Source organism: Lithobates pipiens, unplaced genomic scaffold (assembly GCF_037356315.1).
Source record: "Lithobates pipiens isolate NorthernLeopardFrog02 unplaced genomic scaffold, aLitPip1_a1.2 Scaffold_23, whole genome shotgun sequence".
Taxonomy (NCBI): Eukaryota; Metazoa; Chordata; class Amphibia; order Anura; family Ranidae; genus Lithobates; species Lithobates pipiens.
In genome coordinates, this window is record NW_027507785.1 from 208,325,237 (window position 1) to 208,351,438 (window position 26,202).

General features: G+C 43.6%; 1 protein-coding gene across 1 annotated transcript in view; it reads right to left on the reverse strand.

Annotated features, from left to right (window-relative positions):
* The window catches only part of LOC143928126 (pancreatic alpha-amylase-like), a 241,401-nt gene that overhangs the window by 147,550 nt on the left and 67,649 nt on the right, over window positions 1–26,202 (reverse strand). Inside the window, exon 4 of the mRNA XM_077452788.1 lies at window positions 1,339–1,569. Coding sequence (XP_077308914.1) covers window positions 1,339–1,569 — 231 coding nt within the window. The remainder of the gene's footprint in view (window positions 1–1,338; window positions 1,570–26,202) is intronic.

Here is a 26,202-nt window from a genome sequence, read left to right on the forward strand (position 1 = left end):
AAAAATTTTCATAGATCATTATCGGGATGTTGGCACCCGACTACCCAGTGTCACACTGTGAAAGCACTTTTCAATTATACAATTGCTTTTTGGCAAAATGTAAAATATTCCATGAACTCAACACACCTCTCAGCTTGTAGTGTCTACTTTCCAAAATGGGGTCATTTTGGGGGGTTTTGTGCTATCTTGGCATTTTATGGCCTTCGAAACTGTGACAGGTAGTGAGGCATGAAATCAAAAATTTACGCCCTTAGAAATCCGGAAGGCGGTGCTTGGTTTTCGGGGGTCCTGTACGCGGCTAGGCTCCCAGAAAGTCTCACACATGTGGTATCCTCATACTCAGGAGATGCGGCAGAATGTATTTTGGGGTGTAATTCCACATATAACCATGGTATGTGTGAGCAATAATTCATTTAGTGACAACAGTGTGTAATTTTATTTATTTATTTAATTTTTCAATCACTTGACAAACAAAAAATATTCAATGGGCTCAACATGCCTCTCAGCAATTTCCTTTGGGTGTCTAGTTTCTAAAATGGGGTAATTTGGGGGGGGGGGGGGGTTTGTACTGCCCTGCCATTTTAGCACCTCAAAAAATTAGATAGGCTAAAAGCTGAGTAAATTCCAGAAAACGTACCTTAGTTTGTAGACACTATAACTTTTGCACAAACCAATAAATATGCGCTTATTGAAAAAAATTTTTATCAGACATGTAGCTGAATACATTTTGGCCTAAATATATTACTTTTTCTGTTTAAATTGCAAAAAAAATGTAAAATTGCAGAGGCAATCAAATACAAATACAAAATAAAGCTGTATTTGTGTGAGAAAAAGGAAGCACATTTTGTTTGGGTACAACATTGCATGACTGCACAATTACCAGTTAAACAGCGCAGTGCCAAATTGTAAAAAATGCTCTGGTCATTAAGCAGCCTAATCTTCCGGGGCTGAAGTAGTTCAAAGTGCTTAAAGAGGAAGTAAACCCTAATGGGTTTTACTTCTCTTTATTTGCCTGCAAAGGTAAAGCATTATGTGCTACTATGCATCGCAGCACATCCTTTAGAAACGGCACAATCTGTCCTTTCTAAAGTGTGCATGCGCCGTCGACATTGGCGCATGGCTTTATTGTAAATATCTCCTAAACCGTGGAGGTTTAGGAGATATTTCCAGCACCTACTGGTAAGCCTTAATATAGGCTTACCTGTAGGTAAAAGTGGTTGTACAGGGTTTACAACCACTTTAAAGGTATGTGTTTCAACTCTTTTTAATATGTGCACTTAATCAATAGTCAATACATTGGTAAGTGGTAGACACAGCAGTGCTTTATGCTAAACTTACTTCCTGGTAGATAAATGGCTGAGTGCCATTTGGGAACCATCTAGTGTTCAAGTTGTTCAGTTTTCTGGTAACTGCAAGAATGTCTCCAGGCCACATGTGCTTAGCTGCATCCAGCCTGAACCCAGCTACTCCAATGTCAATAAGACGATTTAAGTACTCTGTGATCTTTGTCCGAACATATTCTTTTTCCAGTGCTAAGTCCAGTAGGCTCACCAGCTGACAGTCTCTCACCTGTGTATGCAAGGATGTAAAGAGAAATTTGTTTACTAAGCTTATTATGTTATAATTGAAGTTTTATTAAAAAATATATATTTTAAAATATTCTGCGCTCAGGACAGAAGGTATGCAGCCTCCCATATTAACCCCCCCAGGGAGCTAAAAAGTAAATAAGTGAGTGTATGGGTTGTGTGGCGCTCCCTTCAAAAATAAATATACATAAATCACACTACTAAAAGTAATCCTATAGTGCACACATATTATCAAAGTACTGTGTAAAACAAACTGAAAAACATCATAAATGAATAAATAATTAGCACCTCAATTAGTCAATAGATGCATAAATAAATAAATAGTTAGCCAAAAGAAACCAAAGCATATCCAAAAAACAGGAATATATATAATAGTCCAAAAATTATATATAATCAAGTTCATAGAAATTGTATATGTGTATATAGTGAAGCTCCAAAATAGCCAAAAGTTCCAAAATGTGACCCAAACGGTAATTCACAGCAAAAATTGCAAGAGTTGGTGACTTTTTGTGCTCAGACAATACAGGTGACTCTTGTGCTTCCCCTCCAGGTCCCCACTCACCGACTCCCCGTACCCCTACAGGGGTAATAGGCATATATGGCAGCTATAGGTTCCTGAGAGCTGGTCCGTTCTCACAGCAGTGACACCTTATCTGGCTCCTTCAGCTGTTGATATGCCCCAGAGACACTCCACACCGGTCATATACTTAGTGAGGGAAATATGCAGGATTTTCCCGGATGTATCCTCATAAAAAAAAAAGAGATATTCCTCCCATAGTGCAGTATTTCTGTAAAAATTAATTTATTAAACATAAAATCCTTTAAAAACAAAACTAGTGTGTTTCCACAGACATAAAAACCACTACACTAGAAATCACACAATGCACAGCGTATAGAGGGGCCGGTTTGTGGCGTGCGCTCCACCTGCTTTCCAGGCTCCCTCTTTGCGTACCGGAAGTGACATGAGTGTGTAACTCTTAGGTGGATTGTGTGCTTTCTAGTGTAGTGGTTTTTATGTCTGTGGAAACACACTAGTTTTGTTTTTAAAGGATTTTATGTTTAATAAATAAATTTTTACGGAAATACTGCACTATGGGAGGAATATCTCTTTTTTTATGAGAATACATCCGGGTATATATATTCCTGTTTTTTTGGATATGCTTTGGTCTCTTATGGCTCACTAACTATTTATTTATCCATCTATTGACTAATTGATAGTGATGGCCGAACGGTTCGCCCGGCGGTCGTTTCGCCGCGAATTTCGGCTGTTCGCGGTTCGCCCGATCGGCGGACTATTGCCGCCGTTCGCCCGGCGGACTTCCATGTTTTTACTGTGTAAAAGAACTTTGACCTGATGACACATCCATCATGGGGTACAGGACAGCCAATTGAGACATTACAGCACATGGACACTTGGACATTCCCCCTAACTTATAAATACACCCGATCCGGCGGCCATTTTACATTCTTTTTTCTGTCACTATAGGGAGAGGTTGCTGTGTGGAGCAGGGAGAGATTGCAGTGACCCAAATCGCTAGCTATTTGGTACACAAAAGTTCTTTTCAGGACTGGTATAGGTGTTAGATGTATATAGGTTTGCTGTGCTACTGATTGTTGCAGCAGCCTGAGTGTCTTTTGTCAGTTTAGAGAAAGGGACAGGACGGTGTGTCTGCTGTAGGGACAGTCAGTTTAGTCATCATCATTAGCTGTTACTATCAGGTCCACAAAAGTGCTATTCCAGTTATTGTTCCAGTAGCCTCTGTTTTGTCAGTTTATATAGGGACAGGCAGGAAGCAGTGTGTGAGGCAGTGAGGGTCAGTTTAATCAGTAGCTGTTACTATTAGTTCCACAAAGGTTCTTTTCAGGACTGGTATGGTAATAGGCTTGTACACGTATAATATTCTTTCTTCCAAATATAGAAAGAATATTATACTTGACTGCTGCCCTTCTGCTGCAGTCTGCTAATCACTCACACACAACCTAATTGTTCCACAAAGCTCCTTATAAGGACTGGTAATAACCTGGTGTAGGGTGCTATAGTACATAGGGTTGAGTGAGGTACAGTCTGCTATTCTTTAAGGACTGGTATAGGTCCACAATACATAGGGTTGAGGTGCACTACTGCTGACCGCTGCCCTATACTGCAGCAGTCCTTCATCGGTATAGGGACTGACGTACAGTCTGCTAATCAGTCACACACAACCTACTTGTTCCACAAAGGTCCTTATAAGGACTGGTAAGGTATAGGGTACTACAGTACATAGGGTTGAGTGAGGTACAGTCTGCTATTCTATAAGGACTGGTATAGGTCCACAATACATAGGGTTGAGGTGCACTACTGCTGACCGCTGCCCTATACTGCAGCAGTCCTTCATCGGTATAGGGACTGACGTACAGTCTGCTAATCACTCACACACAACCTAATTGTTCCACAAAGCTCCTTATAAGGACTGGTAATAACCTGGTGTAGGGTGCTATAGTACATAGGGTTGAGTGAGGTACAGTCTGCTATTCTTTAAGGACTGGTATAGGTCCACAATACATAGGGTTGAGGTGCACTACTGCTGACCGCTGCCCTATACTGCAGCAGTCCTTCATCGGTATAGGGACTGACGTACAGTCTGCTAATCAGTCACACACAACCTACTTGTTCCACAAAGGTCCTTATAAGGACTGGTAAGGTATAGGGTACTACAGTACATAGGGTTGAGTGAGGTACAGTCTGCTATTCTATAAGGACTGGTATAGGTCCACAATACATAGGGTTGAGGTGCACTACTGCTGACCGCTGCCCTATACTGCAGCAGTCCTTCATCGGTATAGGGACTGACGTACAGTCTGCTAATCAGTCACAACCTATTTGTTCCACAAAGGTCCTTATAAGAACTGGTAACTTGGTCTAGGGTGCTACAGTACATAGGGTTGAGTGAGTTACAGTCTGCTATTCCGTAAGGACTGGTATAGGTCCACAATACATGGGGTTGAGGTGCACTACTGCTGACCGCTGCCCTATACTGCAGCAGTCCTTCATCGGTATAGGGACTGAGAGTTTTGTCACAGGGTCATTTAAAAAATGACAGGCAGAGGAAGAGGCAGGCCCTTCCGCAGGGGTGGTATACAGGGGTGGGTATTTATACTGGGGCTGCTTATTATGAGGGGCTCCCACCATCCCTGTGCTGTGCTGACTTCCTCCTGGGCCTGCTTATTATGAGGGGCTCCCACCATCCCTGTGCTATGCTGACATCCTCCTGGGGCTGCTTATTATGAGGGGCTCACACCATCCCTGTGCTATGCTGACATCCTCCTGGGGCTGCTTATTATGAGGGGCTCACACCATCCCTGTGCTATGCTCATTATGAGGGGCTCCCACCATCCCTGTGCTATGCTCATTATGAGGGGCTCCAACCATCCCCTTGCTATGCTCCTTATGAGGGGCTCCCACCATCCCTGTGCTATGCTGACTTCCTCCTGGGGCTGCTTACGGTGCAGGTGTCAGTGATGTATATCACGGTGCTGATGTCAGTACTCTCTATCACGGTGCTGCTGTCAGTGCTGTATATCACGGTGCTGGTGTTAGTGCTTTATGTCACGCTGCTGATGTCAGTGCGCTCTATCACGATGCTGCTGTCAGTGCTGTATATCACGGTGTTGGTGTGAGTGCGTTATGTCACGCTGCTGATGTCAGTGCTCTCTATCACGGTGCTGCTGTCAGTGCTGAATATCACGGTGCTGGTGTGAGTGCTTTATGTCACGCTGCTGTTGTCAGTGCTCTCTATCACGGTGCTGCTGTCAGTGCTGTATATCACGGTGCTGGTGTGAGTGCTTTATGTCACGCTGCTGATGTCAATGCTCTCTATCACGGTGCTGCTGTCAGTGCTGTATATCACGGTGCTGGTGTGAGTGCTTTATGTCACGCTGCTGATGTCAGTGCTCTCTATCACGGTGCTGTTGTCAGATGACTCTATCACGGTGCAGGTGTCATTGCTGTATGTCACGCTGCTGATGTCAGTGCTCTCTATCACGGTGCTGTTGTCAGATGACTCTATCACGGTGCAGGTGTCATTGCTGTATGTCACGCTGCTGGTGATCATCTCCTGCACCCTCTTATTTGCCTACCCTGGTCCCTGACCTTCCCTCTCCTCCATTGCCTTCATGCGCTCCACAGTCCTGAATTGTCACAACAATTTCCCATATAAAAAAAGAATTCTTGTAGTTGTCGATCCAAGATTCACCTCATACATGTGTTATGTCATTGGCCATGTGGTGGGACTATGTTTGCACAGCTAGTAATTATTTTGTGGCTGCAAATTTGACCTGTAGGTTTGCGAAGTTCGCCTCCCATTGAAGTCAATGGGGCCCGCCGCGAACGTTCCGGTTCGCGAACTATAGGCCGCGTTCGCGGTCCGCTTTCGCGAAACGTCCCGTCGGAAGTTCGTCCATCACTACTAATTGAGGTGTTAAGTATTTATTTATTCATGATGTTTTTCAGTTTGTTTTACACAGTACTTTGATAATATGTGTGCACTGTAGGATTACTTTTGCACTTAGTGTGCACGGTAGTGTGATTTATATATATTTATTTTTGAAGGGAGCGCCACACAACCCATACACTCACTTATTAAAAAATATATACTTTATAATTTTACATGTACAATGTAAAAAACTGAACAGTAGAGGGTTCACACATACTAGCTGTAAATTCATCAAACAAAATATAAAATAAAAATGGAATTAATCTTCCTGTATTTATCATATCACATAGCTACATTTGTTATGTTAGAATCATTTGTTTTCGTAATTTGCTTTGTTTTTGTTTTTTCATTTTTGATTTGATTAAAATTTTTGTGACCGTATTTGATTCAAATTCCATTAGATTTGAATATCTGAAAATTTGTTTACTGGTACTACTTGTTCATAAACTGTTAAAATATTTGTGATTTTATCAGATAAAAATAAATTTTCAAAACATGGAAGCCACCATTATCGACCCAACAGAATATGTAACATGAAATTATAGGTAAGTTGTCATCATTATAATTTATAAAAAATTGTCAAACAACATTCTCCACACGTGTTAAATCGGAGTCCCACCTATTTTCTGAACTTTGTGCTGCATGCCCTCAGCTTATACTTTTCACAATGGCCTTTTTTTTTTTTTTTTTTTATTGTAAATACCTTATCAGTTTGTTCTGCACGACTTCCGAACTCCAGGACACTATACAAACCCTACCCCTACACAAGGCCCCAGGATCTGATGGCTTTAGAAATTAATATTATAAAACATATCACAAGCAACTCGTACCCCATCTTTGCAACTCCCTCAATAGGTTCTTAGCCACAGGAGAAATCCCATCTGAATCACATGAAGCCATCGTCACCACCATTCCCAAACCTGGAAAATGCTCCCATGAACCAGTCAATTACCATCCTATCTCCCTCCTTAATAACGACCTCAAAACTGTACACCAAATTACTAGCAACTCACCTTGCCCAACACATGCCCCAACTTATCCATTCAGACCAGGTAGGCTTCATTCCACATCGCCAGGCCTCAGATAGAACCAGACCTTATGTGGATCTTTATACACTGGGCCGAACATCATTGAATGCCTTCTCTGCTGATCTCCCTTGGCACAGAGAAGGCATTGGATAGGGTACACTTGGAGTACCTGGAGGCAGTACTGAAAAAATGTGGTATTGAAGGTAAATTCTTGCAAGCTATATTGGGTCTCTACTCTACCCCCAGCACAAAAGCATGGCCCACAGGCATCCTCTCCGATGCATTCCCAATCACCAATGGCACTTGTCAGGGGTGCCCACTCTCACCCCTGATATTTGCCTTGTTGATTGAACCTCTGGCCCAGGCAATTCTATCCAATCATCTCATCTCCAGAATTTCAGTAGAAAATATCCCTCATAAAATTGGATTATATGCAGATGACATTATCATCTCACCTACAGAACCATTGCGCTCCCTTCCCCCACTCTGCCAAGTACTTGAGGTCTTCAGAAAGATCTATTTATACAAATTGAATCACTCTAAATCGTCCATGATCGGGATCTCACTCCTGACTTCACTCAAAACTTTCCCCTTTTCTCTTGGGCTCCCAACTCAACCTTGACATATGTGGGCACCCAACTCGCATCCCCCTCCTCTATGCTCCTTCGAACAAATCTTACCACTCTGTTCCATAAACTCCAATCAGTTCATCTATGTCAACCATCAGAGCACCCTGGGCTGGAATAATTGCTTTTGCCAAAATATTCCTTCTTCTCCATGTTCTTTACTTTTTTAGGACGCTGATAATACCAATCCTACCAACCGACTTAGCCAAAATCCAAAACATTATCAACAAATTCATACGGGCAGCTCACAAACCCAGGCTAAAATCCTCTCTACTGAGCACCCCCACAGCCTATGCTGGCCTGGGAGCTCCAATATCAAAAGATACTATAAGGTAGTCACCCTGGATCAAGCTAACTGTTGGTGGACATATCATCCTACACCCTCCTGGCTCCAGATTGGTTAGTGGGTGGGTTTCACTTGATTATCAGAGTACCCGAGTACCTCTCACCAGCCTATCCTAGTACCTGTCACCAGCCCATCTGGGTAGCTGTCACCAGCTCATCTGAGTACCTGAGTACCTGTTATCAACCCATCATAGTAACCAAGTACCTGTCACCGGCCCATCAGTGTACCTGTCACCATTCCATCAATGTACCTGTCCCCAGCCAATCAGATTAACTGAGTACCTGTCACTAGCCTATCAGAGTACCCGAGTACCTGTCCCCAGCCCATCAGAGTACCCAAGTACTTGTCTCCCGCCCATCAGAGTACCTGAGTACCTGTCACCAGCTCATCAGAGTACCCGAGTACCTGTCACCAGCCCATCTGAGTGTCTGGCCACCAACCCATCTGACAACCTCTTACCAGCCCATCAGAGTACCTGTCACCAGCCCATCAGAGTACCTGTCACCAGTCCCTCAGATTACCTGAGTACCTGTCACCAGCCCATCAGAGTACCCGAGTATCTGTCACAACACCTCAGAGTACCCAAGTACCTTTCTCCAACCCATCAGGCTACCCAAGTACCTGTCACCAGCCCATCAGAGGACCTGAGTACCCGTCACCAGCCCATCAGAGTACCCCAGTACCTGTCACCAGCCCATCAGAGTAACCAAGTACCTGTCACCAGCCCATCAGAGTACCGGAGTACCTGTAACCAGCCCATCAGAGTACCTGTCACCAGCCCATATGAGTACCTGAGTACCTATCTGCAGCCCATGACTCATAGAATATACCTTGGAGTGTTTGCTTTCCAAAATGGGGTAATTTTCTGGATAATTCCACTGTCCTGGTGCTCCAGGACCTTCAAAAGTGTCATAGGTAGGGATGAATTTAGATTTGTAATTTATGCTCCTAGAAGGCCTGAAGGTACTACTTCATTTTGGGCCTCTGTATGTTGCCAGTCTGTGTAAAAGTATCACACATGTGGTATCGCCATACTCAGGACGAGTAGCAGAATGTATTTTTGGGAGTACTTTTTTGCTATGTACATGCTATGTTTTAGAAATATCATATAAATTGACAACTTTGTGTTAAAAAAAAAAAAAAGACTCATAATTCCTCATAGAATATACATTGGGGTGTTTGCTTTCCAAAATGGATGTCAGGGGAAAATCCCAAGAAGAACTGTCAGATATGCCAATATCGAATATGGTCATGCTAATTTGTGCATGTGCATTAGCGATCGGCACGTGACAGCAAACATGCGTACGCAAAACTTGCTAATTACTAGTGTTTACTGGCCTATATAAGGACACAAGTGGCTATCACAAATTTCTGGATTATCGTCAGGCTTGTATCCTGTGTCCCTGTGTTCCTGTTTGGTTACCTGTTACCATCCTGGCTTACCCTGACCTGCTCTGGCTGCTCTCCTGGCTCTGAACCCGGCTTGTTTCACAGCCCTTCTTCTGCCTGTTTCATATTGACAGCCTGTGTTTGACTCGAGCTTGATCTTGACTATGCTTCCTGCCTCTGCTCCTGACTGACTCTCAGTGTTTGACCCTAGGCCTGGCTTCTGACATTGCTTTCTGCTTACCCATCTTTCAAGATCTGCCAGTATCTCCAGAGAATCATTGGCTGTAACCACCTTCTCTGCTCCAGGGTGTTTGGAATCATCAGCCAACTTCATCTGCAGGCAACCCCTTGCATCTCTGGGCATAGCATCCTCTGTCACCAACTGCAGAGGTACTCTGTACTCAGCCACAAGGGGAGCCCTCTTGTTACCTCAGCCACCAGTCTGGTACGTGACAATGGGGTCATTTTGTGGGTAATTCCATTGTTCTGGTGCTGCAGGGCCTTCAAAAGTGTAATAGTGTTGGAAAAGTTTTAATGTTTATTGTGTGACTATTGCATCTAAAATGGAGACTGGTTTTTAAAATGGTTTTCTAAGGATACATTGCTTTAACTTATTGTTATAAAGTAATAAAGTGATTGCTAACTACTTAAGGCCTGAAAACCACAAGCTTTGCTATATAAGGGAATAGATTGTAAAAAGACGCTGCGATTGGCAATAAAGCTGTTATGCGTCATGAACCACCAGTGAACTTTTAGCCAATAAGATTCTGTCTGTTGATCTTATTAAAAAAGTCACAAATCCTGCTGTGTGTGCCTTCTGCTTTTCTTCTCAACATGTAAAAGCACAAACCATTTGTACCGGTACATCTGAAGTAAATCTTCTTGCTTTCATAATGCTCGGATTTGTGACTCAGGTGTTTTAGGTGAAGAGTTTTCCTGTCATCTTGGCCTTCGAGCTGGAACCGGCAACTGGATCTGGGGAAAGGGAATTCCGGTCAATAACTCGGTGAGTATTGTTTCTCACATCACCGATATTAAAGACCTCCGGCTAGGTAAACAGAGGCTGACCACAACCGTCCCCGAGGTCCGGTGTCCGGTTCCAAACCTGCTAGATGCAGTCCTCCCTGGTATCTGAAAGGTAAGATGATTTTATTTTTCAATTTCCTTTTCTTTTCGGGTCTATGTTTAACTTTTGAGTGGTTTAGAGACTGTTAAGTTATATACCGATATTGAAATGCTCGTGTAAGGTCCAGAAGCTTTAATAGTCGAAGACAGAGCCATTGGAGGAGTTGGATAAGGTAAATAGACGCAGCTCTTTGTCCGTGACAAATAAAAAAATAGAAATAGAGTGTATACTAATCATTAGAGCGCTTAGGGAGCAGTGAGTGATCGTATAACAAACACAAGCACCACTTCCTCTTTTGTATTGGTGACTAGGGATGAGCTTCGTGTTCGAGTCGAACGTACGTTCGACTCGAACATTGGTCGTTCGGGCGTTCGGCGAATTCCGAACGTTTGGGCCGTTCACGGCAAAATTCGTGTGGCCCACAATGCACTGCGATGGCGCAGTGCATTGCTGGCTCATGATTGGCCAAGCATGCACTGTGACCCCACATGCTTGGCCATTCGCAGCGCCAGCAGCGAGGAGAGCCATGATTGGCCACGGGCGTCCTGCCTGTGGCCAATCATAGCTCAGGCTGTGTAGTGCACGCCCCACACTATATAAGGCCGCCTTTGAGGCGGCCTCGTGTAGTGTGTTGGCATCTGAAGCAGTGGGTGTTCTGTGTACCTTCAACATAGTTACACACCAATCATTTTTGGCTGATTTCCTATCTTGCTCTTGTGTAGTGGTTACTGTCTGTGCCCTGACTGCAGTATACATCACTATATTCACTTCACCTATATAGCTAGTGATCTAGCTTTAATAATAGAGCTTGCAGTCAGTAGTGTTAGGAGATAGTGCGTGCTGTCTGCGTGCTCTGTACCCAGTACATACCGCTATAATCCACCTACATAGCTGTTCTCTATTTGAGCCCAATTGCCATCTGCAGGAGTTATTGGAAGTTGTGTGTGCTTCCAGCACAGCACAGCACAGTATACATCTGTATATACCCCTTTAACTCTGCTGTTTTCTGGTTATTGTCTGCATGCCCTGACCGCAGTATACACCGTGATATTCACCTCACCTATATAGCTAGTGGTCCATCTTTAATAATAGCGCTTGCAGTCAGTAGTGTCAGGAGATAGTGCGTGCTGTCTGCGTGCTCTGTACCCAGTACATACCGCTATAATCCACCTACATAGCTGTTGTCTATTTGGGCCCAATTGTCATCTGCAGGAGTTATTGGAAGTTGTGTGTGCTTCCAGCACAGCACAGTATACATCTGTATATACCCCTTTAACTCTGCTGTTTTCTGGTTATTGTCTGCGTGCCCTGAACGCAGTATACACCGTGATATTCACCTCACCTATATAGCTAGTGGTCCATCTTTAATAATAGAGCTTGCAGTCAGTAGTGTCAGGAGATAGTGCATGCTGTCTGCGTGCTCTGTACCCAGTACATACCGCTATAATCCACCTACATAGCTGTTCTCTATTTGGGCCCAATTGTCATCTGCAGGAGTTATTGGAAGTTGTGTGTGCTTCCAGCACAGCACAGTATACATCTGTATATACCCCTTTAACTCTGCTGTTTTCTGGTTATTGTCTGCGTGCCCTGACCGCAGTATACACCGTGATATTCACCTCACCTATATAGCTAGTGGTCCATCTTTAATAATAGAGCTTGCAGTCAGTAGTGTTAGGAGATAGTGCGTGCTGTCTGCGTGCTCTGTACCCAGTACATACCGCTATAATCCACCTACATAGCTGTTCTCTATTTGGGCCCAATTGTCATCTGCAGGAGTTATTGGAAGTTGTGTGTGCTTTCAGCACAGCACAGTATACATCTGTATATACCCCTTTATCTCTGCTGTTCTATAAAAAAGGCATCTGCAGGAGTTAGTGGGTGTTGTGTGCCTCCAGCACAATATAAACTACCCAACTACTGTTTTACCCAACTCCCTTCAGGCCATTACCATGTCTGGAAGGCCAGCAAGGAGAGGCAGACAGGCGCGAGCCGATAAAAGAGGGCAAGCAGACTCTGTGTCTAGAGACAACAGTGCTGGTCGTGGACGCGGTGCATTGTCATCAGCACGTGGCCATGGGACATGCTTGTCCTTCTTTTCTGCAGCTGGACATGTTGAACCGCAACATGCCAACGACTTGGTAGAGTGGATGACCAAGCCCTCTTCATCCTCCTCATCCTCTCTCACCCAGTCTCAGGGTAGTAGCAAAGCAGCTGCCAACACATCGTCTTCCCTCCTCTCAATGTCATCATCACTGACTCCTTCCCTAGACCCACCACGTCCTCCTGAGGAGTCTCCTGAACTCTTTGAGCACAGTGTTGGGTACATGCTCCAGGAGGATGCCCAGTGTTTGGTGGGCTCTGATGATGACACTCAGCTAGAGGAAGGCAGTAGCGTGAGCGCAGAGAGAGGGGATGCTCAAGAAGGACAGCAATATGGCAGTCATGTTCCACAAGCTGCAGCATACTGCCAGGTTTGCTACAGCGATGAAGAGGGAGGGGATGATGAGGGCACTGACTCCACGTGGGTGCCTGGAAGGAGGGAGGAGGAGGAGGAGGAGGAGGCACATGTCCAACGAGGCAGGATGCCCTCCGGGGGTCAGCTTAGGGGCAGCACACCAACTGAATCACACCGCAGAGCTCCGCCTGCGCAGAGCGCTTCCTCTGCGCGTTATTCTAAAAGTTCTTTGGTGTGGGCCTTTTTTGAGACGAGTGCATCAGATCGCACCGCTGCTATTTGCAACATATGTCTCAAGCGTATCTCACGTGGCCAAAACATCAGCCGCTTGGGCACCACATGCTTGACCAGACATATGTTGACCTGCCATGCAGCTCGTTGGCAAGCGTACCTCAAAGACCCACGCCAAAGAACAAAGCGGACCTCTCCTTGCTCCTCATCAGCTGGCATCTCCAACCCCACTAGACCTTCAGTCCTCTCTGAAACCTGCTCTGAGAGGAATGAAGGTGTAGAATTAGGTGTGTCACAGCCAAGTGCTTCCGGGAACTCTGCTAGTGGTACATCCACATCCGATTATAGCAGGCAAATGTCCCTGCCCCAGCTGCTGGACCGGCGGAAGAAGTTTACTCCCAGCCATCCACATGCCCAGCGGTTTAATGCTAGCTTGGCTAAATTGCTAGCATTTCAACTGCTGCCTTTTCAGTTGGTAGACTCGGCCCCCTTCCGTGAGTTTGTACAATGTGCGGTTCCTCAGTGGCAGGTCCCCAAACGCCACTTTTTCTCACGGAAGGCGATTCCGGCTCTCTACCGGCATGTGGAAGGCAATGTCCTTGCCTCGCTGGACATGGCGGTCAGCGGTAAGGTGCATATTACCGCTTACTCATGATCCAGCAGGCATGGACAGGGACGTTACCTGTCTTTCACGGCCCATTGGGTCACTCTTCTGGCTGCTGGGAAGGATGCAGGACAAGGTGCAGTAGTGTTGGAGGTTGTTCCGCCACCACGCCTCCAAAATTCTACTATTGGTTGTGACACACCTCTCTCCTCCACCCCTCCTCTTCTTCTTCCTCCATGGCCTCTTCCAGTGCTCTGTCCTCAGAACCAGCGGTGCTCCATAGGCGTTCCAGGGGCTACGCAAGTACGCAGGCAAAACGATGCCATGCTTGCGCTGGTTTGTTTGGGGGACAGGAGCCACACTGGGGCGGATGTTTTGTCAGCTCTGCAGGGGCAGGCCGAGAGGTGGTTGATGCCACGCCAGCTTAAGCCAGGAATGGTGGTTTGCGACAATGGCACCAACCTCCTCTCCGCCCTCCGACAGGGACAACTGACCCATGTGCCCTGTGTAGCTCACGTCCTTAACCTGGTGGTGCAGCGGTTCTTGGGCAGGTACCCCGGCTTACATGATGTCCTGAAGCAGGCCAGGAAAGTCTGTGTGCATTTCCGCCGATCATTTAATGCCTGTGCTCGGCTGGCTGAGCTCCAAAAGGAGTTGAACCTGCCCAAGAACCGCCTTATATGTGACATGCCCACCAGATGGAACTCAACATTGGCCATGCTGCAGCGGCTGCACACGCAGCAGAGGGCCATCAATGAGTACCTGTGCGACTACCGCACCAGGACAGGGTCAGGGGAGCTTGGTTTTTTCTCACCACGCCAGTGGGGCATGATCAGGGATGCATGCACTGTCCTGTCACCGTTTGAGGAGGCCACAAGGATGGTGAGCAGTGACAGTGCATGCATCAGTGACACTGTACCTCTTGTCCACCTCTTGGAGCATACGCTGCGTGGAATAATGGACAGGGCACTTGAGGCAGAACAGAGGCAGGAAGAGGAGGACTTCCTTGCCTCTCAAGGCCCCCTTTATCCAGACAGTGTTCCTGCTGTGCCACCCATCACACAGGAAGAGGGTGAGGAGGAGGAAGAGGAGGAGGAGGATGATTGTGTCAGCATGGAGGTGGAGGCTGGCACTCAGCATCAGCATCAGCAGCAGGAGTCTTATAGGGATGATTTACAGTCCCAAGAAACACGTGGACTTGTACGTGGCTGGGAGGAGGTAGCTGCGGATTATGTTGTCCTTAGTAACCCAGAGGACTCCGGACCGAATGCCTCAGCTAACATACGCTGCATGGCCTCCCTGATCCTGCAAAGCCTGCGGAAGGATCCTCGTATTCTTCGGATCAAGGAGAGGGACCATTACTGGCTGGCCACTCTCCTTGATCCACGGTACAAGGGTAAGGTTGCCGACCTTATCTTGCCATCGCAGAGGGAGCAGAGGTTGAGACATCTCCGGGAGGCCTTGCAGAAAGCTCTGTGCAACGCGTTCCCAGAGACTGGGAGGTCACAAACTCCTGGTCCTGGACAACGTGTTGCTGAGGCATCAGTCAGAAGGAGCGGTGGAGAAGGTGGCTGACTGATGCTTTCAGAAAATTTTTTAGTCCGCAGCCCCAAGGTATGATTGGTTCCAGCACCCATCGCCAGCGTCTAATTTACATGGTGCAGGAATACCTAGGGGCAAGGTCAGACTTGGACACCTTTCCCACTGAAAATCCTCTGGCTTACTGGGTCTTGAGGATGGATCACTGGCCAGAGCTGGCACAGTATGCAATTGAGCTACTGGCCTGTCCTGCATCCAGCGTTCTTTCGGAACGCACCTTCAGTGCTGCTGGTGGCTTTGTTACCGATCACAGGGTGCGCCTGTCCACCGAATCAGTTGATCGACTGACCTTCATCAAGATGAATCAGTCTTGGATCACCCACAGCTACCAAGCACCTGAAGCTGATGTAACCGAATATTTTTTTTTGAAATACCACATCCCTTCAAGACTGCCTATGCTGATGCTGAGTGACTGTCCTGTTATGTTGATTGTCTATCCTCTTCCTCCTCCGCTGATATGTTGGAAGAACATTTTTGGTTCTGGGTGATGCCAGCAGCCCAATTTTTCTGCCCCTGTTTAACAGGGGCGTTTAATTACAATTTTTGATGCAATGCTTTGCAGCAGGGCTAATTCCTGCAATAAAACTAGAGTATATGGCAGAGGTTGGAGTGTGGTGGCACCAGCACCAGTGCCTAAGGCCCAATTTTTCTGCCCCTGTTTAACAGGGGCGTTTAAGTACAATTTTTGATGCAATGCTTTGCAGCAGGGCTAATTCCTGCAATAAAACTAGAGTATATGGCAGAGGTTGGAGTGTGGTGGCACCAGCACCAGTGCCTAAGGCCCAATTTTTCTGCCCCTGTTTAACAGGGACATGTAATTACAATTCTTGATATAATATTTCACAGGAGGGCCCCTTCCTGTGCCCACCCAGAGTAACGGTGAGGACTTATAGTGTTGTGGCACCAGCACCACAACCACCAAAGGTCAATTTTTCTACCACTGTTCAACAATGGCATGTAATTACAATTCTTGATATAATCGTTCACAGCAGGGCGCTCCAGCGCCCACCAAGAGTCACTTTCAGGGCTTACAATGTTGTGGCAAAACCAACACCTTGTTCCGCCATTTCTGCAGAGCATATAGGGCAGGCCCCTACTTACTAACATCCAACTTACAAACATCAGACAGCAGCAAGTGAGATGAAAAAAGATGGACGACAAAACAAATTATACAGGGGTGATAATCCTTCCCTATGTTTTCCAAAAAGCTTAAAAATAGTATTTTTTGACTGGAGCTACACTTTAAAAATGTACCAGTTGAAAATTACAAACAGATTCAACTTAACACAACAAACCTACACAGTCCCTGTCTTGTTTGCACCGCCTGTATACTGCTGTTCTGAGTATATAGGGCCTGGGGGCCACACGCATTTCCTTTTTTTAATATGGGTACGGGGTTCCCCTTAATATGCGTACAAGACCCAAATAGGCTGGTAATGGGCAGGGAGGGCTACCCATGCCATTTTTCTGTATGATTTTCAACCATATTGCAGGAACCAGATATAACATTAAAACCGCAAGCAGTTTTAAATGGTGTTATTTCCGTTTAATGTCATTTTGTGCAGGGACTGTTCTAAACACGGGAAACACGTGGCACTTCATAGGCATACTACAGACACCCCCCAGGCACCATATTTAAAGGAATATTTCACTTTTTTTTCACTTTAATTGTCATTAAAATCAGTGCTCCCGCCAAAACGGCCGTTTTTAAAACCTTTTTTTGCATTGACCCATGTCCCCTGAGGCAGGAGTCAGGTCCCCAAACCCTTTTTAGGATATTATCTTGCATATTAGCCGTTAAAATTAGCACTTTCCATTTCGAACGTTCGAGTCCCATAGACTTCAATGGGGTTCTAACGTTCGTTTCGAACGCGGGGTCCGTTCGAAAGTTCTGGTGCGAACCGAACCGGGGGGTGTTCGGCTCATCCCTATTGGTGACGTTTTTTCGATTATTTATTTCTGATATTACTAATGCTACGTTTACACTTTTAACTTTTTCTATGGTGAATTCAACCTCTGCGGATCGAGATGTGAATTGGTTTTTGTGTTTGTTTACCCCAATTATTGCATTCTTGATTTTTTTTGTTGATTGTATATAATTTTTGTTGTCAAAAACCTAGATTGGAATTACTGGTGTTCTATTCTAGAGTGAAAAAGGAACTTAATTATGATGGGTAATAACATATGTAAAAGTACAGGATGTGCCTGTTTGTGTTGCTGTTGTATGCCTTAGACCAAGCAGTCTGTTAAGGCAGTTATATAATGATGGGTGATGCCTAACCTCGTTCAAATTATCGCTATGATTATGATCAAAGGAGGGATAGGGGCAGTGAGGGGCAGTTAATGTGACCGTGATATGTGATAATAGGAGTCAGTTTAAAACTAGCTAAAAAATAAATCATTCTTCACATCTCATGTTCTGTGTGCCTGTAAATTTGCAGTTAGAAACTGAACTCAGTCCCCCTCCCCTCACAGACATCTGTATGAGAGTTCTGTGAGTCAGCATTGTATTGTTAGAATTGTCCAGACATCTAAGTGCACTTCCTCGTGTGTGTGTGTGTGTGCATGCAATGTGTATGTGAGTGATTTCTGATCAAATGATTCATTTTACTGTTTGTTTTAACCAACTGTACTTTGTGGTGAAAAAGGTGAAGGTATAAATTGTTTTTTTTTATATATTTCCTGTTGCGCTTAGGGAGCAGTGAGTGATCGTATAACAAACACGAGCACCACTTCCTCTTTTGTATTGGTGACGTTTTTTCGATTATTTATTTCTGATATTACTAATACTATGTTTACACTTTTAACTTTTGCTATGGTGAATTCAACCTCTGCGGATCGAGATGTGAATTGGTTTTTGTGTTTGTTCACCCCAATTATTGCATTCTTGATTTTTTTTGTTGATTGTATATAATTTTTGTTGTCAAAAACCTAGATTGGAATTACCGGTGTTCTATTCTAGAGTGAAAAAGGAACTTAATTATGATGGGTAATAACATATGTAAAAGTACAGGATGTGCCTGTTTGTGTTGCTGTTGTATGCCTTAGACTGAGCAGTCTGTTAAGGCAGTTATATAATGATGGGTGATGCCTAATCTCGTTCAAATTATCACTATGATTATGATCAAAGGAGGGATAGGGGCAGTGAGGGTCAGTTAATGTGACCGTGATATGTGATAATAGGAGTCAGTTTAAAACTAGCTAAAAAATAAATCATTCTTCACATCTCATGTTCTGTGTGCCTGTAAATTTGCAGTTAGAAACTGAACTCACTCCCCCCCTCCCCTCACAGACATCTGTATGAGAGTTCTGTGAGTCAGTATTGTATTGTTAGAATTGTCCAGACATCTAAGTGCACTTCGTTGTGTGTGTGTGCGCGTGCAATGTGTATGTGAGTGATTTCTGATCAATAATTCATTTTACTGTTTGTTTTAACCAACTGTACTTTGTGGTGAAAAAGGTGAAGGTATACATTTTTTTTTTTATATATATATTTCCTGTTGTTTGGGGAGTTTAGAGTTTGTTGTTTTATATAGATTTTGGCAGGGTTCGAGAGTAGAATTACCATTCTTGTATTCTAAACTCAAAACTGAAGCAAAAGAAACAGAGACATGGGGAACAACATCTGTAAAAGGGGATGTGCCTGTCTCTGCCGCTGCTGCGTCCCTGCAACTCCCTTAGTCCTTGTACACACGGTCGGAGATTCCGACGGAATGTGTCCGATCGGATCATTTTGTCGGATATTCCGACTGTGTGTGGTCTACATCGGACTGTTTCCGTCGGAGTATCCGACGGACCAAGTTTTCCAACTTGTTGGTAAAATTTTCAGACAAAATGCTCCGATCGGACATACTCCGATCATGTGTAGAGAATTTCGATCGGACATAGTGCCACGCATGCTCAGATCAAATTCCTACACCAAAGCTATTGGCTACTAGCCTGAACGTAGTCCCGTCGTAACTAAATAACGTCATCACGTCGGATTTTCCGACAACTTTGTCCGACCGTGTGTATGCAACAGTTTCGGACAAAATCCGACGGACAAAATCCGATGGATTTGGTTGTCGGAATCTCCGACCGTGTGTACAAGGGCTTAGAGGGAGACAAAAAGTTTATGCATAAAAAAGGACCCAGCAACTGTTAAATACTGTACTAAGTGGGAAACTAAGTTTACGGTTTAATAATAAGCTTAATGTTAAAGGGTGTGAGAAATTAGTTGAAATTTTTTTTAAGCAAGTTGGGACCTACAGAACAAAAAAAAGTATGGTATGGTCACAGCTCAGAACTGGTTATAACAGGCTAGAATTTGTGCTCAGGGAGTGTCTAAGAGGAAACTGCAAGGGTGCCTCCCCCTCTTAGACAAGGAAGATGAGAACACTGTATTTGTCCAAAGCCCCCCCCCCCCCAAGTCCCTCTGCAGCTACCCCTATATGTAGCCCCAGATGCGGTCCCTCCTACTCCAAATACATCCACCCCCTTTAGATGGGACACTCACCCTGAACAAAAGCGAGCTCCCCTTCCATGTGTCTCGCCAGTCCAAGTCGAAACCCCAAGGAGAGAGGGTGGACAGGGATCTCTCACTGACTTGTTGGTCAAAAGTCCGGAGCCGAGCACTCATTGTCTTACTAGGAGCCCATCCTTTGATCTAAGATGAGTAGATCTTTACAGGATACCCTAGCTGAAGGACTCAAAATGCTAGGGGAAAGATTTCTGGACCAAGAAGATATAGACACCCACCCTGCAGGGTCTGGGTCCCTAGCTACTCCACACTAATAGCACCTTTGGTAGAGTTGATCCATGGAACTTCCATGGCCCCCTTAGGACAACATAACATGGACTGATCAGACTGTAGACATGTTCTCAGAGTTAAAAAGGGTCCTTGCTGGATCCTCAGTACTAGGCCTACCCAACTATGACAAACCATTTGTACAGACAGTAGACTCAAGAGAAGGACACATGACTTCAGTCCTGACCCAGGAACATGATGGGCGACAGAGACCAATAACCTACTATTCTACTAAATTAGACATTGTTGCCAGAGCATTGCCACCTTGTGTACAAGCTGTGGTTGCAGCAGAAGAGGCAATAAAGGCCTCTGCTTCCATTGTGTTATATCACCCTCTGACTCTCATGGTACCTCATGCAGTGTCTGTAATTCTATTACAGCAAAAGATCTCCCACTTTAGTTCAGCTAAATATTAATCTTTTATGACTGTACTATTGACACAGCCACATGTAACGACTGAAAGGTGCACTGTTCTTAACCCCTTCACATTGATACCAATACCAACTGATGATGAACCACATGATTGCACTTCAGCAATAGCAGAAAAGGTGCTACCTAGGAAGGATCTGAGTGACACACCATTATCTAACCCTGATATGGTACTATATGTAGATTTTTCTAGCAAAAAGAATCCTGATGGCACACGTGCGATAGGATATGCTGTCGTTTCAGACTCATCCATACTTGAGGCTAAATCCTTACCAAAACACTATTCTACACAAACAGCAGAACTTGTTCTGATAAGAGAATGCATTATTTCCAAAGGTAAGGCAGTATTCATCTACACAGACAGTATGCCTTTTCCACAGTACATGTATATTCAATGGAAGAATAGGAGAATGGTGACCTCTAGTGAAAAACCTACTCACATACAGTGGTGTGAAAAAGTGTTTGCCCCCTTCCTCATTTCCTGTTCCTTTGCATGTTTGTCACACTTAAGTGTTTCGGAACATCAAACCAATTTAAACAATAGTCAAGGACAACACAAGTAAACACAAAATGCAATTTTGACCTGAACAGGTCTGTGGTATGTCTTGCGGACCCATAGTGTCCGTATAGCCGTTACAATGGTGAGGGTCTGTGGATGTTTGCGAGAGGGGTGTCGCGTGGTTCACGTACACCCCCCTCGGCCTGTTACTCTAAATGTGTAGGAGGATATTGTTTTTTTTCATCATAGGTTCACGACTACAAATACCTCTTATATGTGAGACTGTTTATGAATATGCATACTTCTTTCTAGTGTATGTTTATGGTCATGATGTGCAGGACCAGGTTTATTTGTGATTGTTTTGCTTACTGTATCTGTCCTGCTTTGAAAACTGAATAAAGGAATTAAAAAAAAAAAAAGTAAACACAAAATGCAATTTGTAAATGAAGGTGTTTATTATTAAAGGTGAAAAAAAATCCAAACCATCATGGCCCTGTGTGAAAAAGTGATTGCCCCCTAAACCTAATAACTGGTTGGGCCACCCTTAGCAGCAACAACTGCAACCAAGCGTTTGCGATAACGTGCAATGAGGCTTTTACAGCGTCCTGGAGGAATTTTGGCCCACTCATCTTTGCAGAATTGTCCTAATTCAGTTACATTAGAGGGTTTTCGAGCATGAACGGCCTTTTTAAGGTCATACCACAACATCTCAATAGGATTCAGGTCAGGACTTTGGCTAGGCCACTCCAAAGTCTTCATTTTGTTTTTCTTCAGCCATTCGGTGGTGGACTTGCTGGTGTGTTTAGGATCATTGTCCTGCTGCAGAACCCAAGTTCGTTTCAGCTTGAGTACACAAACAGATGGTCGGACATTCTCCTTCAGGATCTCTTGGTAGACAGCAGAATTCATAGTTTCTTTTATCACAGCAAGTCTTCCAGGTCCTGAAGCAGCAAAACAGCCCCAGACCATCACACTACCACCACCATATTTTACAGTTGGTATAATGTTCTTTTTATGAAATGCAGTGTTCTATCTACGCCAGATATACTTGGACACACACCTTCCAAAGAGTTCCACTTTTGTCTCATCGGTCCACAGAATGTTGTCCCAAAAGTCTTGGGGATCATCAAGATGTGTTGTGAAGAAATTGAGACGAGCTTTGATGTTCTTTTTGCTCAGCAGTGGTTTTCTCCTTGGAACTCTGCCATGCAGGCCATTTTGCCCAGTCTTTTCCTGATGGTGGAGGCATGAACGCTGACCTTAACTGAGGCAAGTGAGGCCTGCAGTTCCTTGGACGTTGTTGTGGGGTCTTTTGTGACCTCTTGGATGAGTCGTCGCTGCGCTCTTGGGGTAATTTTGGGCGGCCGGCCACTCCTGGGAAGGTTCACCACTGTTCCATGTCTTCGCCATTTGTGGATAATGGCTCTCACTGTGGTTCGCTGGATTCCCAAAGCTTTGGAAATGGCTTTATAACCCTTTCCAGACTGATAGATCTCAATTACTTTCTTTCTCAATTGTTCCTGAATTTCTTTGGGTCTCGGCATGATGTGTAGCTTTTAAGGATCTTCTGGTGGACCTTACTGTGTCAAGCAGCTCCTATTTAAATGATGCCTTGATTGTGAACAGGTGTGGCAATAATCAGGCCTGGGTGTGGCTAGAGAAATTGAACTCAGGTGTGGACAACCACAGTTATAGTATGTTTTAACAAGGGGGGCAATCACTTTTTCACACAGGGCCATGATGGTTTGGATTTTTTTTCACCTTTAATAATAAACACCTTCATTTACAAATTGCATTTTGTGTTTACTTGTGTTGTCCTTGACTATTGTTTAAATTGGTTTGATGTTCCGAAACACTTAAGTGTGACAAACATGCAAAGGAACAGGAAATGAGGAAGGGGGCAACCACTTTTTCACACCACTGTACTAACTTTATACTAAAATGACTACCATTTAGGTAGCGATTCAGCTACCTAAACGAGTCATCTACAAATAACAAGCACGTACCACACATACCGACCCAGTATCACAGGGAAATCGAAAAGCAGATTAATATATGCGTATAATGAACTTTTGTTTGCTACAATGGTGTCTTATTTCCAAGGGCAAATAAAATACACCGATATGACTACCAGCTAAACCACCACTTTTGTAAGTGACAAAATCAAAAAAGAAAAAAACAATATATGTAGATATGTCTGTGGTGACATACGCATATATTAATTAGATTGACTCACATAGTGATATTTCTATATTGGGTTGCAGCAAACAGATATATTTTATATTATATTATTTTATATTTTTTTGTCCCTAGTGCGCCGGTATTTCTTCTATATTTTTTTGTTGAAAAGCAGATTAAGCTGCAAAAACAGCAGCTCAACAAAAGACACTTATAAAACAAGGAAATACCACAGGTAGATTACGCAATCCCCAAAGACATGCAACATGTAGCACCATCTAGTGAAAACCAATTATGGCAGACAAAAAGATGTAAATCTGTTGATGACATCTACATGTCTCCTGAAAAAAATCCTGTATTACCAAAATCTCTGTTCAGATATGCTGCAGTCTTGACACATGGTGTGACTCATGTGTCAATCAGGGGCATGGTAGCTTTGTTAGAAAAAGTATGCACAGCATATGGATTTACTAATTATTTAAACACTTTTTGCTCTTAGTGTATCATATTTGCAAAACATAATGCCCAAGGTGGCATAAAACCACAAAAAGGGAAGTTCTCCATGCCACAATATCCATTCCAACACATTTGCATGGATTTCATTGAACTAGACAAATGTGAAAAGAAGAAATATTGTTTGCTAATCATAGACGGGACATACTAAAAGGAATGACAGAATGGAATGCCCATAGACTTTAACAGGGAGATGGAATGCCCATAGAGAATAATGGAACAAAGTGGAATGCCCATAGAGAATAATGGAAAAAAAATTAAATTTGTGACAGACTCTTTTGACATATAAATGTTTTTGTTTTTTTAAAGACCTACTTTTAAATATCAGTGGCCAAGTTTAATATTGAGATTAATGTTGTTTTTTATGGCATAACAAAGGTAAATGACAGAGTGGAATGCCCATAGAGTATAATGGGAAGTAAAATATAAACTCATTTGCAGGCAAATCTGAGTGACATAGCAATGTATCCTTTACCACAGCTGTTCCTCAAGTAGAGTAGAAGATTGTAAGATTGGGATTATTTGGGATTACAGCTGTTTTCTATGGAATGACAAACATATGACAGGGTGGAATGCCCATAGAGTATAATGGGAAGCAAGATGTGTCCTGGAGTCAGAACCATTGGTCATATCAGATCAATTTTTAGCAGACATACTCTCTTTGTTCAGCAGTGATGTCCAAATTCGACATTAAGCAGGATTATTATTGTTTTCTATGGAATGACAAACATATCACAGGGTGGAATGCCCATTGAGTATAATGGGAAGTAAAATATAATCTCATTTGCAGGCAAATCTGAGAGACATAGCAATTTCACCTTTGCCACAGCTTGTCCTCAAGTAGAGTAGAAGATTGTTAGATTGGGATTATTTGGGATTACAGCTGTTTTCTATGGAATGACAGATAAATAATAGAAAGGGATGCCCATAGAGAATCATGGGGAGCAAGATGTGACCTGGAGTCAAAACCATTGGTCATATCAGATCAATCTTTAGCAGACATACTCTCTATTTGCAGGAGTGATGTCCAAATTTGAAATTAAACGGGATTATTATTGTTTTATATGGAATGAAAAGTCATATGACAGAATGGAATGCCCATAGAATATAATGGGAAGTAAAATATAAACTCATTTGCAGGCAAATCTGAGTGACATAGCAATGTATCCTTTACTACAGCTGTTCCTCAAGTAGAGTAGCAGATTGTAAGATTGAGATTATTTGGGATTACAGCTGTTTTCTATGGAAAGACAAACATATGACAGAATGGAATGCAAATAGAGTATAATGGGAAGGAAGATGTGACCCGGAGTCAAAACCATTGGTCATATCAGATCATTCTTTAGCAGACATACTCACTATGTCCAGTGGTGATGTTCAAAATTCACATTAAGTGGAATTATTATTGGTTTCTATGGAATGACATACATATCACAGATCGCAATGCCCATAAAGTATAATTGGAAGTAAAATATAATCTCATTTGCAGGCAAATTGAGAGACATAGCAATTTCACCTTTCCCACAGCTGTTCCTCAAGTAGAGTAGAAGATTGTAAGATTGGAATTATTTGGGATTACAGCTGTTTTCTATGGAATGACAAACATATGACAGGGTGGAATGCCCATAGAGTATAATGGGAAGCAAGATGTGTCCTGGAGTCAGAACCATTGGTCATATCAGATCAATTTTTAGCAGACATACTCTCTTTGTTCAGCAGTGATGTCCAAATTCGACATTAAGCAGGATTATTATTGTTTTCTATGGAATGACAAACATATCACGGGGTGGAATGCCCTTTGAGTATAATGGGAAGTAAAATATAATCTCATTTGCAGGCAAATCTGAGAGACATAGCAATTTCACCTTTGCCACAGCTTGTCCTCAAGTAGAGTAGAAGATTGTAAGATTGGGATTATTTGGGATTACAGCTGTTTTCTATGGAATGACAGATAAATAATAGAAAGGGATGCCCATAGAGAATCATGGGGAGCAAGATGTGACCTGGAGTCAAAACCATTGGTCATATCAGATCAATCTTTAGCAGACATACTCTCTATTTGCAGGAGTGATGTCCAAATTTGAAATTAAACGGGATTATTATTGTTTTATATGGAATGAAAAGTCATATGACAGAATGGAATGCCCATAGAATATAATGGGAAGTAAAATATAAACTCATTTGCAGGCAAATCTGAGTGACATAGCAATGTATCCTTTACTACAGCTGTTCCTCAAGTAGAGTAGCAGATTGTAAGATTGAGATTATTTGGGATTACAGCTGTTTTCTATGGAAAGACAAACATATGACAGAATGGAATGCATATAGAGTA